The sequence below is a fragment of the Mytilus galloprovincialis genome, chromosome 4, assembly GCF_965363235.1.
Source record: "Mytilus galloprovincialis chromosome 4, xbMytGall1.hap1.1, whole genome shotgun sequence".
Classification (NCBI taxonomy): Eukaryota; Metazoa; Mollusca; class Bivalvia; order Mytilida; family Mytilidae; genus Mytilus; species Mytilus galloprovincialis.
In genome coordinates this window covers 60,385,079-60,401,516 of record NC_134841.1, presented here as the reverse complement: position 1 = coordinate 60,401,516, position 16,438 = coordinate 60,385,079, and the positions used below count along the sequence as shown (strand labels likewise).

Here is a 16,438-nt window from a genome sequence, read left to right as displayed (position 1 = left end):
AAAGTACTCTTAAAACAAGGGGTCCCACAAGGAGGAGTATTACCACCAACTCTATTCATACTCTATATGAACGATCTTGTTCTCTGGTGCTCAGAAGAGTATGCATCTACAGCTAAATACAGAATACAAACAGCTTTAGATATGATAGTCACATGGGCTAAACAGTGGTGTGTTACCATCAACAGAGAAAACACAACTTAAACACTCTTCACACTCTCCCAAAACCCAATCTGTCAAACTGATTTTGGATGATACTCCACTTAAAATGGAAGACCAACAAAATACCTTGGGACCAGTGGATGCCCTACAGAAGACCACCAGATTTGTTGAGGAGACTGGTATTCAAGTGTATAAGCGAACGATAAGAAGAAGACCAGAAATGTGATTTACTGTGCATTAAACTTCTATCATTATCGGTTTATAGTCAATTCGACTCTAATGACATGTATTTTTTCTGTAATTTTTTTTTTTTTTTTTTCGAATTTTGAAGAATATTTTCAAAATGAAGGGCTTAGAAATCTAAAAATTCACTGGCATCGTGAAGAATAATCTTGAAATTTAAGTACTTAACTCTACTACTCAAAAGTGAACAAAAAAAACTTACGAAGATCCTCACCCAGTTTTTTGTTCTTTTAAAAATTATGTGTTGAGATGATATATTTTTGTTGCTAAATGCATGATTTTTACGCAAATATAGGAAGAATCAACTCCTTTGTCTGCCATTTTCCCATTGAAATATCCATGATCCTTTATCTGAACAAAAATGTTTTCAACTTAATCATACTCCAACACTTACGAAACCATGTTTTGTTATATTTATTTAAACTTTGCCAACAAAAAAATTAAGATATTTAATTGATTTTTGTCTCTTTTACCATAAAATCTTTAAGAAATAATGACTTCGGATTTTTAGCGCATTTCAAGTTTGCAATTGTGCTAGGACACACAAAATTACATTTTTAACTAGTTTTCAAGTTAGAAGTATAATATTCATGTAATAATATTCTTCAAAAACTCACTGAACAATTATTAAAAAAGTCATAATTCCCCTAAACGATCACTTTTCTAAGCTCTTCTTTTTGAAAATAATCTTCAAAATTCGAAGAAAAATAAATGATTTTTACAGAAAAATACATGTCATTAGAGTCGACTTGACTATACACCGATAATGATAGAAGTTTGATGCACATTAAATCACATTTCTGGTTTTCTGAAGATTAATTTGAGCCTTAACCACATCTGTACGTCAGCAAATGGCCATGAAACAAGTCTTAATGCCCCAAACATATCTTAGAATTTGCTTCACCGGTAATTAAGCTGTACCGGTGAGAAAGGGAAAGGGTTAAACACAAATGTGTATTAGTTCAGTGATAATGGACGTCCTACTAAACTCCGAAATATAATTTACATTTGATATAGGAAATGATTTTTCCACCTCCGACAGTGAGATTCGAACACGCGATCTTTCCTCCGTAGGATAGTCAGCATACCCCTGTACCACTGGCATCGTAAAGAATATGCTGAAATTTAAGTACTTAACTCTAATACTCAAAAGTGAACAAAAAAACTTACGAAGATCCTCATCCAGTTTGTTTTCTTTTAAAATTTATGAGTTGAGATGATATATTTTTGTTGCTAAATGCATGATTTTTACGCAAATATAGGAAGAATCAACTCCTTAGTCTGTCATTTTCCCATTGAAATATACATGTTCCTTTATCTGAACAAAAGTGTTTTCAACTTTATCATACCCAACACTTACGAAACCATGTTTTGTTACATCTATTTCAACTTTGTCAAACAAATTCAGGATATTTTAGTGATTTTTGTCTCTTTTACCATAAAATCATTAAGAAATGACTTCGGATTTTTAGCGCATTTCAAGTTTGCGATTGCGCTGGTACACATAAAAAATACATTTTTAACTAGTGTTCAAGTTAGAAGTATTAATTTAATACTATTCTTCAAAACCTCACTGCACAATTATTAAAAAAGTCATAATTCCCCTAAAAGATCAGTTTTCTAAGCCCTTCTTTTTGAAAATATTCTTCAAAATTCGAAGAAAAATAAATGTTTTTTTACAGAAAAAATACATGTCATTAGAGTCGACTTGACTCTAAACCGATAATGATAGAAGTTTGATGCACAGTAAATCACATTTCTGGTTATCTGAGGAATAATTTGAGCCATAACCACATCTGTACGTCAGCAAATGGCGCTGAAACAAGTCTAAAAAATATCTTAGAATTTGCTTCACCGGTAAGCTGTACCGGTGTGAAAGGGACAGGGTTAAACACAAATGTGTATTAGTTCAGTGATAATGGACGTCATACTAAACTCCGAAATATAAATTACATTTAATATACGATTTTTTTATAAAAGTATTCGATTTTGTTCCTGCTTTTTATAAGTAAACATGGTAAATAAAATTAAACTTTCAAAAATAAAAATAAAAAAGATAAAAAACCTTTACTCTCGTTATGCTATGAAGTTAATTACTATTGTCATTATTTTGATGGTCTGAATGTACCGTTTTCAAGATATTTGTTCGTGTCTTGTAATAAAAGTGTAACAGTAGTATTTACTTTCCGAGAACATTGTTGCTCTTTTGTTTACCATAATTGTATCTGAACACTGTGATTGAATAAAATATAACGCATCTACTGGATATATTTTCCCAATTGAGGGGAGAACCAGGTTTAGAAAAATATGAATTTATTTATATACAGGTGAATATTTTAATTAACTGTTGAAGCTTAGAACTAACGGTAATATTTTTTTACGAAAGAGTTAATTATTGGGTCTTCATAGCAATTCCGCGATTAAACCTTGTGAATTTAAAAAGTAGATACAACAGTTTCGAGGGTTAATTGAACATAAAATATAGAATTAATAGTCATATTATGAAATAATATAATAAATTGATAATTTATAAAGTTACTTGTTACGAAAGAGGAGAAAAGCTCAATGAACTTTGTTTTTGTCTAGTTTCGAAACTCATTCAAACAAATTTTATGTTTTCTAAAACTGTACATACACACATTTAATTTACATTTGTAAAGTGTTAAATGTCTTTAATCTGTCGTCCGAACATACTTATTTAAATGTAGCACGAATGTTAACCGTCATGTATGACTAATTATTTATCCCCCTTTGCTCTCTGTGTTATTCATAGCTACTGACAACAATTACAATAGCTGTGCTACTTGGTTTATTTTTCAAGAACATCATCACCTTATATAAGTAAACACTTATACGACATGGGCAACCTTAATCTAATCATCAATGCTATTGTTGTTGCACTGATGGCTGTATACGTAATCATAAATGAAAGAAGATTTCAGGAAACGCATGATCGAACAGGTAACGAGAAGTGAAATAGTTCGGGACGAAACAATGATATTATGTCAAACTTAATTAAATAACTTACAAACATGAATCTTTTTATAAAAAAAGAAGATGAGGTATGATTGCCAATGAGACAACTCTTCACAAGATACCAAATGACACAGTAATTAACAGCTATACACCACCGCAAGGCCCTCAACAATTAGCAAAGCCCATATCGCATAGTCAGCTAAAAAAGCCCCCGAAATCACAAATGAAAAAAAAATTAAACGAGAAAACGAATGGCCTAATTAATGTACAAAAAAATGAACGAAAAACAAATATGTAACACAGCAACAAACGACTTGAGCATTAAATTACAGGCGCCTGATTTGGGACAGGCACATACATACAGAATGTGACGGGGTTGAACATGTTAGCGGGATCCCAACTACCCCCTAACCTGGGACAGGGGTGTAACAGTACAACATAAATACAAACTATTAAAATTAGTTGAAAAAGGCTTAACTCATCAGATAGATTACAGATAAAAATACACATCTAAATAAAACACGAAGTTGACGTTGCCGGGTACTTGTACATCCCAACAATTACAAAAAGACAGTTAAGTACATATCCGAGAGTACTCGCAGTTACTGACAGCTTTTTACAAATCCAATTAAGAAATCAAGCATATTAGAGTAAATAATCAATTAGTACACACCCAATATCCAATGGATTTAGTGTAAAGATGTCATAAATAGTCCGATAAAAACATGACCTTGTGCAATGTCAAGATACAGGAATCGACAGTTTGTAGATCCATGAAAGTGCACATGTATATAACAATAATATTTAGTTTGCTTTTAACTTATTTATTAACAATTCAACATTAATACCCAAAAAAAAAATGTTCAATGATCTAATTACAGTGTTGAATTGGTAAACTTTAGAATATGTTTATTTGAAGGATCTATAAGTTTGCCAGTTTAGTTTCTAAATTTCCTAGCTTAGTTAGCAACAACTCGGTTAAAATGAGGATGTGCTATCCCGTTTGAAATACGTTTTTTACAGATACAACCAAACTTCAAAACCAAATCTTGACATATATATGAGGGACGGACAAAATTTTGTCAGCAGAAAACTTGTAATTTTCAGACTTGTACTTACAAAATAATTATTTCTTTGACTGCATCTTGCATTAATTTGTAGGATCCTTTACAATAGATAATTCATCTGATCTGTAACAACTCCATCGTCATGCCTTATATATCATGTACTGTGTTACGATGCTAAATTAAAACAGACGAGGAAAGGTAACACTCGGCCACCGAAAGCTCTTTTTTAAGAGCCTAGGTGGTCGGATGGTCTAGGACGTCGGTCACAGTGCAATGCGATTTGGTGCCACGATATCTCAGTAGCTAGATATCGAATCCCGGCCAAGAAAAAAAAATGATAACGCAAATTAATAGATATAACATTGTTAGGCTGATGTTTAGACGAATTATATATATATATATGGAAGAAGTTAGTAATTTACCAGTAATACATAGATTACGTTCGTTAACATTAAATACGTCACAACAGACACGAGAATGGCGAACATGTTGTGAAATACAAACACCGTAAGATGGTGCTAAAGGTACACCACCATACATAAAAGAAAATTAACAATAACGAACGTATAATCGTCCCTTTTGTTTTGTAAATTTTAGTGTGGAGTTTCTCCGTGTAAAACTGTTCATGATATAGGACAGGTAAATTCGGCAGTATATTTAGAAAATTCTTGATTATTTTTAACGAATAAATATCATCAAGTTAACGGTTAGTGTTCTTGAATTTATCAATTAAATGTTAATGGCGGGTCTTTACTGAATTTGGTCATAAACTGTGATTTATAACAGTACAAAAATCAAGTCTGTTATTAAAGGGGCACAATATGTGCCCATAGGAATACCTACGATCTGTCGATATACTATGTTGCCGAAACGTACATAAATATTATCAAGCAGAAAAATAATAGCTTCAATCACCTCATCACAGCTCCAGTAAGTATATCTAGCATATCAACCTTTCTCATTAGAGAAAAAGGCTTTAAATGAGTTGCAGCAAGTATATGTGTATTCAGATTTACCAAACGACTACTTCATTATAAAGGAAAACATTTTTGTAATAAGATTGTGCGGAAGTGTAGTGTAAAGAGTTGAATAGTCAAAACTATCAACAGAATCAAATGGACCCTCAAAGGCACGTAATTTATCTTATCTAAAAACATCCAAAGATTTTTTTTAACTCGGCGTTATTATTTTAGGATAATACTTTGCAATCAATCCGTCTATTTTGAAAAAGTATATTGATAGTAACAAGTTCATCGAATAGTACAGCAAACAGAAAATATGCAGAAAATATTGCCCTATTCACTCTTTCTGCTAGTATAGTTTGAAAAGGAATTTTAGAAATAAACTATTCGATTGTAGTATCGCATGGATAAATTAATATATCTCACACCACTGCTGATGGACTGTCACTTCCCAAGGGTGTCATCAGCTCATGGTATGGTTTATCAACTCCAACTCCCTAAGGCAAATTTGACCTTTGATGAATTCGGCTATCCTTTTTAAATCCAGAAAAGCGCTTTGAACGCAATATACTTATTAATAAATGTTGTATAATATACAGGTAGGACAATTTATGCATATTTTTAAGTAGAAAAAACGTTAGTGTTTCGAATAGTTCAACATTTTATAAACCATGAATTTACCAAAAATGGACTAATTATTTATATGTCAACACAAAAAGTGATGACTTCTGGGCTGATGATATCCTCGGCGACGAAACATCCATAATCAATTGCATCAACCCAGTAGTTGTAAAACCACACAAAAAATACAAGGCTTGTAATTTAGAACGCAAGAAGCGCGTTTCATGTACATAAGACTTATAAGGGGCGCTAGAATCAAAATAGAGGGAAGGTCAAATCAAATGCAGAACATTAAGATCAAAATATTTCGAAAAGTTGTGCATAATGCATGAGAAACAAAGACTGTAATGCTATATTGTTACAATTGGAGGTCAATAATTGTATTTCTAATGTTTTCCAGTTGAAAATATTGATGTTAAAGAGAATCTGACTGTTGAAATCAGACGAATTTCTGAAGAACTAAAGGAAGGTAACCATTGTATTTAATGTATCAATTGTGATTGCTATCATGTCTTAAATACTAGTAAGTTGAAAGCCACCAAAAATATAATCCTTGGGAAAAAAAATTAATAATGTTCTTGCCTATTTGTCAACTTTTTAATCATAAAATGTTCATTTGATAAACATACGGTAGTCCAAAGAGAACATGTATTAAACATTTTTGGTTTGAAAAGGGGAATTTAAGTGGCCCCATATATATTGTATTAGGTAACTAACAATATTTTGAGGATTGCTCAAATGGTTGAAGTTGTATGAATAATGTATGACAATAAAAAAGGCTGAAATACCATATTTTACCATTGGAGGGTTGTACTTTTGACACTCATGGAGTTTTCCAGCTGATAAAATTATTTAACATCAATGATTTCTAATGAAAGGCATTACTTCTAATAATTGAATTTCTCATGTTTTCAGTGCAATACATTGATAATGTCGCTAAGAAACTGGCTGTCGGTTTAACTGATGAAATAAGACGAGTTTCTGGTGAAAGTGTAGAAGAGAGAGGTAATCAATGTATTTAATGTCTCGATGGTGATTACTTTCAACTATTAAAACTTTTAAAATCAGGGGCGAATCTAGGGGTGGTGCGGGTTTTTTTGTTGTTTTGTTTTAATATTTCTAGGTTCAGAGGGTACATATTGCTTGCTTACCTCCACTTCATTTTATTCGAGGTTGATAGTTGTCTCATTGGCAATCCGTTTATACGACATTTCCTTAACTTTAGTTTATCTATATAATCATATATATTAAATTTTAAATCAATGCACATTACTCCATCTATGTGCATGCATTTTTCATGTATATGCTAATCACGCCTAATATATGTGTCAAACTGCAGTATAATTTGTAAAGGTGCTAATACAGTTCTTGCAATTTAAATCTTTTTGAACCAATCGAATCTACTCTGCCATATTTCGGCCATTATCGCTAATGGCCGAGTGGTTGCGATTGCTTTCTGCACCTGTTCTGGTCTTCTAAATACAATCGGAATCTGCAAGTGCCATATACTATTGGTATCTGTATCGGATTCGACATGGAACTGGTTAATTATTGGTAATATCAAGTATGTGAAAAACAAAAGGGCCAGGGATAATGTAATTTTCAAGCAATACCATTGCCCTTTATTATACTTTACTAACCATATTATTTATATATAAAGTTAAATTATTTTATTCGTCGTTTTTACGTCATGCTGGCAAACAAATTGGACCTCATTATTTTAGTTGTATAGATTTAGCTACAAAACACAAAGTTATATACATTTTCAAAATGCCAATTTAATTCTTTTGAATGTCTTCGTGCAAAATTATGAACTTCATCTAAATATAAACCATAATGCACGTGCATCGGTGACTTTTTATTGAATCCTTTACAGTTTGATACAATTGTTTTCCAATTAACAAAATCATAAAACACTTCAATTAGAAAGAAATGAAACCTGACAAATCCCAAAATAATTTGACCAAAAACTAAATTACCAAGTCATAATATACAAATTTCATGTATTTCAATTCAAAATAATACAAGTAATAGCTTTTTGAAAAAGCTAGTCGTCTCATAGCTTATGATATTTAAAAATGTTTTCCATGCAGAATATCATTGTATAGTAAATTACAAAAATTAAACGGCAAATTCTTATTTTCAGATTTTCCAATATCTTTTTTGTAGTGAATCATAGGTGCTTGTCTCTGTTTTTTCCATAAATACCTTTATATAACATTAAGACATATATGATATTATTACAGAGACAAATGAGGGAATGCATAAAAACAGAAAGAAAGAGGGGTTCATTACTTTTTTATGCCTTTTACAAGTATACATTCGAACGTAACATTCGACACAATTCGTTCTATTTTACTTTGTCGCGGGATGGACATAATATTGAAAGAAAAAATGGCTTTTAGCGTACTTACCCTTCAAATCTAAACATGCTGAATTAACACACTCTTTTGTCGGAGAGCATTTATATGTTGACATGTAGAATATGTCTTTCTATTCTATAATCATAATGTTTGTACGTGTTTACATGATTTTAAATTCCTCAAGATAACATTCATTCTCAGATAATTATTGCGAACCCTATGATAGTTTTCCATAGATTCACCCGCAAGTTACCTGTCGATTTAAACTTTTGCAAGTTCTATTGTCCCATCTAACAAATACAATAGATACTGTTCTCTGTGAAGTTTATTCAATAGGACCTTTAATTTCTTCCAAGAGAAATCTATCACTCATTGATTCATTTACCTGAACAAATAATTGAACTGTCAATTATGAAAATACATGTACAAATAAGGAATTACAAAACTGCATGTGATGTTGTGTTTATTCAATATCAATAACACATTTTTAATTTGTTTGATATAAACATTAAAAGTTGATTTCTGATCAAATTTCAATATTTTACCTATTAAAATTTGCTTTTTTAGTGTGTTCACAAATACAAATTTGAAAATGATAATGTTTAAATTAAGATCTTTATAGATGTATTCTTTATAACTGAACAACCACAAAAAACATGCATATTCTTTGGAACAGTAGTAAAAAAAATCACAAATAAACTTTTTATAATTGAATCAGTGTTTATATTGAACAGATTGAAAATATATTATTGATATTGAATAAATACTGTATCACATGCAGTTTATACATATTTCAATCAACAAAGAGGATATTTTTTTGGTCAGGTAAATTAATCAATGAGTGATAGATTTCTCCTAGAAGAAATTTAAAGGTTCTACTGAATAAACTATACAGAGAACAATAGCTATTGTATTGATTCAATGGGACAGGTAAACTTACAAAAGTTTAAATACCTTGGTCAAGAGCAGATGACTCTGTGGTAAACTTCCATTTGGTTCGCAATAAATGCTAACAATATTTTCGTCTTAAAGATGTATATTTTTTTTCTTTCTCTTTTTCATATAGCATGTTTGGTACAAATAGTCGATAAATCTAGAAAAAAAAGGGGAAAAAAGCAGACAAATATAAGACGTTTGTTTCCTTCTGTGTTTATTGTTTTCAGTTATACATATTAATTAAATTTTTGACATGGGTCCTAAGTGCTCTTCAACTTTATACTTGTTTGGCTTTCTAACTATTTTGAGCTGAGCGTCACTGATGATTCTTATGTAGACGAAATGTGCGTCTGGCATATCAAATTATGAGCCTGGTACCTTTGATAACTAATTATATCATTTATTCACAACTATATATATCTGGCTAGACTTTGGAGGGTTAAAAGCTAAAAATTGTTAGGACATTATATATGTCTATAATAAAAGACTTTATGACTTGTGAGAGGCATACGTTTTTTTGGAAAATGACGCAGTCATTGTTCCATTACTGGCGACCTGAACTTCATTGCATTTCTCTGCCTACCGCGCTTGGTTTCGTATTTACTATTTTCTATACAAACTGGAATCTGCTTGTGTTATCATTAATTATGCATGAGAGGTCATTGTGTAGTAATCAGCCAGGAACCAGTTTACAAACTAACTGGTTTCTGCTTGTATTCCACTACACTCGGACAAAGTGTTGTAGTTTGACGGGAACCAGTTTAGAATTTGTAAACTACAAAACGTAATCGGTTATTGTTCATTCCGTTTTGGTGTTTCATACCGACTTTTATGGTTTGAATAAGCTTCAAACATTAATGTGATAGGTATATTAAAGACTGTTTTACAAAAGGATGGAACTGTTTTGCTTTCAAAGTCGTACTATAGTGATATCTGTTATGTACGGATTTCCACTCTAACCGGTTAATTTCTTTTTTTACACGTGCTTTTGAAACTTCCTGTTAAAACATCGCAAGTTTTAAAATTGTTTTTTGAGTGAATTTAACTTATTTTAACAATCATGAAGCGTTCCAGAATCATTTTCAAGCAGCGTTCCAGAATCATTTTCAAGCAGTTTCTTCTTCTCTTTGATGATGGAAAATAGGTTTTTCTCAAGAAAATACCGCAAACGATCGCAGAGGAATTGAAACGTACAAGTCAAGTCGGCACCTGGTTAAATTGGCATCTAGTCAAATCGGCACCTATTTGACGTCAATTCGGCATCCAATAATATTTGTTATAATATTTTCTATTTAATTAATTAATAACTGTTACCAAGTACATAGTGAATATGTTGTTGTGTATTTAGGTAAACAACGAAACCAAAGTGAAATTATGTTGTTGTGTATAAAGGTAAACAACGAAGCCCTTACCCAAGCTGTTGTTTTAACAATTAGACAATTATTAAAAAAAAATGGAAAACTATGAGTCCCTTTCAATAAATCAAACTTTCATGCCAAATAATAAGCAAATTTAAGGTGTTTTTTTTTCAGTAAAGTTTAAAAAGCATTAAACAAACAATCCTGTAAAATGCTCAACTGGTTTAAATCATGCATAAAAAATCCAATATCTCATGTATTAGGCAAGGCTATTTTATTTTTTTTCTGTGACGTCTTCCTACGAAGTTCTTAGGAAGGCGTCCCAGAAAAAAATTAACATAGCCTTGCGGTCATAGAAAGGTGTCCCAGAATAAAATTAAAAAAGCCTTGCCAGACGTAATAATTATTTTGACTACTCATATATATATCATTAAAAATACACCAAAAATGTCATTTAGTTGAGAAAAATAAATATATACAAAATGTACAATGAACACCCAAAAATGTGAAAGTTAGTATTTAACTCTTTTTGCTTAAATACTGAAAAAAATTCTGGCAACCCCTTACTTATTTTTACTCTTTTTGCTTAAAATACAGTTAAAATATATATTTAACATGGGTGACGAATTGACTATATCAGGTGTCGATTTAACCAGGTGCTGATTTGTCCAGGTGCCAATTTAACCAGGTGCCGGTTTGACTAGAATTCTTTGACAAATGTTCGAAATTACCTGAGTTTCATTAGACCTTTGATAACAGTAACAAAAAGATTATTTACTTAATATTTTGTGGTATCAGGTCTGTTCGCGCCCAATACACTTTCGCACCTTGCAGGTTCGCACCTCGCACATTCGCACCCAAGGTCCGTTCGCACTCTACTCATTCGCGCTCAATTTTAATTCAAATTCAAGTTGAATAATTGGAAAATCATGATTGTTGTTTTAAATTGCTTTGGTGTAAATACTGAATGTATTTATAGCTTGGTATGAGTAAAACATTGAAGATTTTAAAGGAAAAACACAAAAGATAATTGTTTTTAACAGCTTGGTCCCTTTGATCTGAAACAACGAAACAATAAAATATAGGAACCAAAATATAGCAATCCACTATTATAACCAAAACATGATAAAATCTATTCAACACACAGAAAAAAACATAGTCAGAATATCACTTCATTTTGAAAGAAGTCAATGAAACAAAGTTATAGCAATACACTAACCAAAACATGATTAAGAGTTATTCAACACAAAATAAAACGTTGACAAAATACCACTTTAATTAGAAAGGATTATTATTATTTTTAACAATACGCTATCCAAAACATGATTAAGATTTATTCAACACAAATAAAAATTCTGTCTCACTTTATTTTGAGACAATGACAACACTTATATTTATAAGAAAACACTTGCTTACAGAGTTATTAAACACAAAACCAATTAAGATTGGGTGCGAACATTTAGAGTGTGAAAGTGAAAGGGGGCGAACATGAGTGGGCCCGAACGGACCCGGATTCAGACTATGTACCAGTGAGAAATATACAAGCCTTTCTACGGTATTTATTTGTACAATTCAGGTAGTCTTGACCTATTCATTTGTCTTAAAAAAACAGCCAGTTGTCACCTTCACTTCACACACACACATATATACGAATATCAATTATATGCTTACGAGACATGTTGCATTGTTAAACTAATTACGGTATGTGAAAATCAAGACTTGCATAAAAACTATCCCAATATTAGAGACAGTGGCGTCATTTTTCTTCAGAGCTTTCAGCTCTTTGATTAAATTTTGGAAGTACCTTATGTCCTAAGCAGTTGTGTGTGTCGATTGATTGGGTTGTCTGTCCTGATATGTATATTTCAACTCTCCTTAAAATCACATTTAGATATATGTGATATATAAAAAATATATACAAAATATTTATGCATTGTCTATCCTAGCGTGACCGTCCACTAAATTATTCCCGTACGTATTAATGACCCTGTGTACCGATATGCATGATTGGTCACGATGCAACTTTAATAACTAAAATAAAGACCGCAAACCCGACACTCTGCGGGATTGAAGGACATTTACTAAGCTTCGAATTTCCTCAACCAATCCACATACTTTTACTCTGAAAGAGTCAGTAATATCTTCCAATTAGGGAGTAGGAAAGCATTCAGTTCGAAGACGGTCCATCGTTCTACTTATAAGACGGTCTCCGGTAATAAATATTGAAACTTCAAGATAAGATTTACCTGTTTGTATTACCACAATGTTACAGTTAGAGGGCTATGATTTGATTCAAATTGAATATCTCAGCCAATAAAATGATTAAACATGGAGGATCCCTTCTTAACATTTGACCATTTTTCAAAATAATGGTTTTAATTTATAATAACTCATTTTTTTATATTTTCCAGCGCAAACAATAGATAATGTCGTAAAGAATATGAACACCAGTATAACTGCTGAAATAAGACGAATTTCTGAGAAAGGTAACATTGTAATTGAAGTCTAAATTGTGATTATTTTCAACTATTAAGTCTTAAATCAGGACTTTATTATTAAACAAAAAGGTAAAATGCTACACAGAGGAACAAGTGATTAGAGTTTCTTTTTGACAAAATATTTGTTGAATTTGGAATAGGCTTTTTCAACAAATTGTCGGTATTTCTATGGGAACGAACTGTGCGGCTCTCTCAGTACCAGAATCTATGACAAATGAATTTTTAAATTGTCAATTTCCCCAACCTGCATATGGGATATACATTTCCCAACTCATTCGGTCTTCAAGAGCTTTCAGTTGCTTCTCAGACTTTGTAAAACGTCACCAGTGTCTGAGGAGAAAGTAAGTTGGTGAACCAGGATTCTGTAGAAGAACCTCTCGTCCTTTTTCTAAAATGTTCATTGGAAGATAACAAGACACTTTTGATAAATCTTCCGTATCAACTTCACAAATAATACACGATGGTCTTGAAGAATAGATCCTAGGTACTATGTGTTATATTATTTTTTTATTTGTCTTTGTAAATTATTACTTTTACTGTGTAGTCTATGTTTTGGTAATATTCATCGATACGTGTACATTATGTTATTTTACCCTGGTAATTTTTTGTATTCTTCCTAATGTTTTGTCGATATGACTTTTCGCTATTCCTTGTTATTTTTATGGTTATTGAGAATATAACACAATGTTGACTGCTGTACCCCTATTTTTGAAAATTTTACCTATTATGTCTGTTTGTTTGGTCCACACACTGTTGTCAATAGTAGGGAATTGTATACGATTGTCATACAAGTTAGAGGTTTAGCTAGCTATAATTCAAGGTTTAATCTACCATTTTCTACATAAGAAAATGCCTGTACTAAGTCAGGAATATGGCAGTTGTTATCGATTCGTTTGGTGTGTTTGAGCTTTTTTTTTTTTTTTTTGTCATTTGATAAAAGGACTTTCCGCAAAGTGTAAATTTTAGAATAACACTAAACTGAATCGAAAAAATGAAATACCAATATTTAAAATTCAGTGCTGTAAAAAAATCACAAAACACAATACTATTAATACATAGGTGTGTTAAATGTGCTAAAATGTGCTGTAGTACACCTAGATTCCGCTGACGTTAGTGATGCACAGAGATTTGTAGGACATAGGGAATCTGCTGAAATACCTTAGATAGACTTACATCTAGAAATTGACAATTAGGGTTGGTTGAAAACAACACTTTACGACAAAAGAGATGATTTCAGCTTCCCAATTGTGAACTTTTCATTTCTATGTAGCAAAATTCCAGCAGCGCCTGCATACGGAGTATATATCTCTCAATTGATACGATATTCCCGGGCTTGTATTTCTTATCATGATTTCTTTGATAGAGGGTTGCTACTCACAAGGAAGCTATTAAACCAAGAGTTCCAAATGGTGAAGTTGAAATCATCCTTTCGTTAATTTTACGGACGCCATCACGAGTTGGTTGACCATTATGAAATAACCGTTTCACAGATGATATCAGATATGTTCCTTATGTCGTGACTACAATACCCTTTCCCTTTTCACGAATGTGACCTACTGAATTAGACTATTTACCTGCTTTGTAATGTCATAAACAACAAGACGGGTGCCACATGTTGAGCAGGTGATGTTTACCCTTCCAGAGCACCTGATATCACCCAAAGTTTTTTGTGGGGTTCGTTTTGCTTAGTCTTTAGTTTTCTATGTTGTGTCTTCTGTACTATTATTTGTCTGTTTGTCTTTTTATTTTTAGCCATGGCCTTGTCAGTTTATTTTCTATTATGAGCTTGTAACTATTTATGGTGCATCACCATGGAATATGCCCTGACTTAAGTGTTCTGTCGATACGGAATGTAAATCCTTTATACACCAATGTTTTTCACCGATTTGTTTCTGACAGAACTTTTTAAATTGACTTACATACTAATAAAGTCATCAATATTCGGTCAACTTAGGAAACAGAATACAACATAATATGAAATATGCGCAATTAAGTTATATGTATGTCTTAAGCGATTACTGAATTTCTTATAAGCACTTTATACTATTTTAGAATATTTGATTTAAATTTACAAGTAAGTTCAAAATTCATCTAAAAGGTGCACTAGCTGTCAAATTAAATGGCATGTTCACCGATTTGACTCAAATTCTCATATTTTATTTATAACAATGTTAAACATTTATCCAAACTATTGAAAGTCTTAAATAGACAGTTAACAGGTCATGAGCTCGGTAATATGTAGCTTCGTTTCGTGTGTATTTTATCCTAGACGCCATCAAATTAACTATCGAGTTGACCTCGAACACCTATCGTGACCATATAAGTGATATAAACATAAATATAGATATGAATAGATTAAGCAACTCGTGCAATTAGAATTAGCATGGCGTGTACTTACATGAGCAACACTATAGGGACCGCATGTGGAGCAAGATCTGCTTACTTTTACGAAGCATCTGAGATAACCCCCATTTTTGGGTGGTGTTATTGTTGCTCAATCTTTATACTTAGTTTTCTATGTTGTGTTTTGTGTTTTGTTGTTTGTTTGTTTGTCCTATTTTTTTCATTTTTAGCTTTAGCGTGGTCAGCAATTTTCGATTTATTAGTTTGCTCCCGTTGTTATTATTTGCCGGTTTTTACATCTGACAAATTTTCATAATACTGGGTTTAACTTCTAAATAAATCAATTTCTCATGTTTTCTAGTGGAAAACATTGAAAATGTTGTTGAGAAGCTTAAAGTGAGTATGACTGCTGAAATACCACGCATTTGTGAGGAAAGGATAGCAGAAAAAGGTAATCAATATATTTGAAGTCCTAATGAGATAAATATTGGAGCAAAATAAAAATAAATCGATTTCAATTATGAATAATACCTGAGACTACTATTACACACTTCAGCTTTTAAATTTAAGATAGGTAAATAGTAGAATTTTCCTCTCCGTTTATGTCAGCATCAATTCTTGCAGTCGCAGAAATTGATTATCAAAGGGTTTTCGAATTCAACACTTTTCTCATTAGTCCTCGAAATCATTAAAAAATAATACTTATTGTTGTTTTCCAAATAACGTTATCAAGTTAAGTATTCATTCCCGGTGTTAAAACTGTTTTGTTTTTTTAAATTGTAGGTATATACCTTTTCATTTTATTTTCTCTCTATATTTTGTTATCAATATAAAGAGAAAAAATTATTGAAACAGATGCTCAACTTACTTTGAAACCAGGTGTGATCCAACATTGTCTACATAAGAAAATGC

General features: G+C 31.7%; 1 protein-coding gene across 1 annotated transcript; it reads left to right on the top strand.

Moving 5' to 3' along the window:
- The first annotated feature begins 3,164 nt into the window (after window positions 1-3,164).
- On the top strand, window positions 3,165-16,038 carry LOC143072596 (uncharacterized). Its single transcript, XM_076247627.1, has 5 exons — window positions 3,165-3,363; window positions 6,429-6,497; window positions 6,944-7,033; window positions 13,097-13,171; window positions 15,888-16,038. Exons 1-5 carry the CDS (start codon window positions 3,261-3,263, stop codon window positions 15,992-15,994), a joined length of 444 nt encoding a protein of 147 aa, XP_076103742.1. The 5' UTR covers window positions 3,165-3,260; the 3' UTR covers window positions 15,995-16,038.
- The last annotated feature ends 400 nt before the right edge of the window (window positions 16,039-16,438 follow it).

Coding starts and splice junctions, on each gene's coding strand:
- LOC143072596 (XM_076247627.1), top strand. CDS start 3,261: ATGGGCAACCTTAATCTAATCATCAATGCTATTGTTGTTGCACTGATG. Junction 6,498..6,943: donor TTCTGAAGAACTAAAGGAAG/GTAACCATTGTA, acceptor TCATGTTTTCAG/TGCAATACATTGATAATGTC. Junction 13,172..15,887: donor AAGACGAATTTCTGAGAAAG/GTAACATTGTAA, acceptor CATGTTTTCTAG/TGGAAAACATTGAAAATGTT.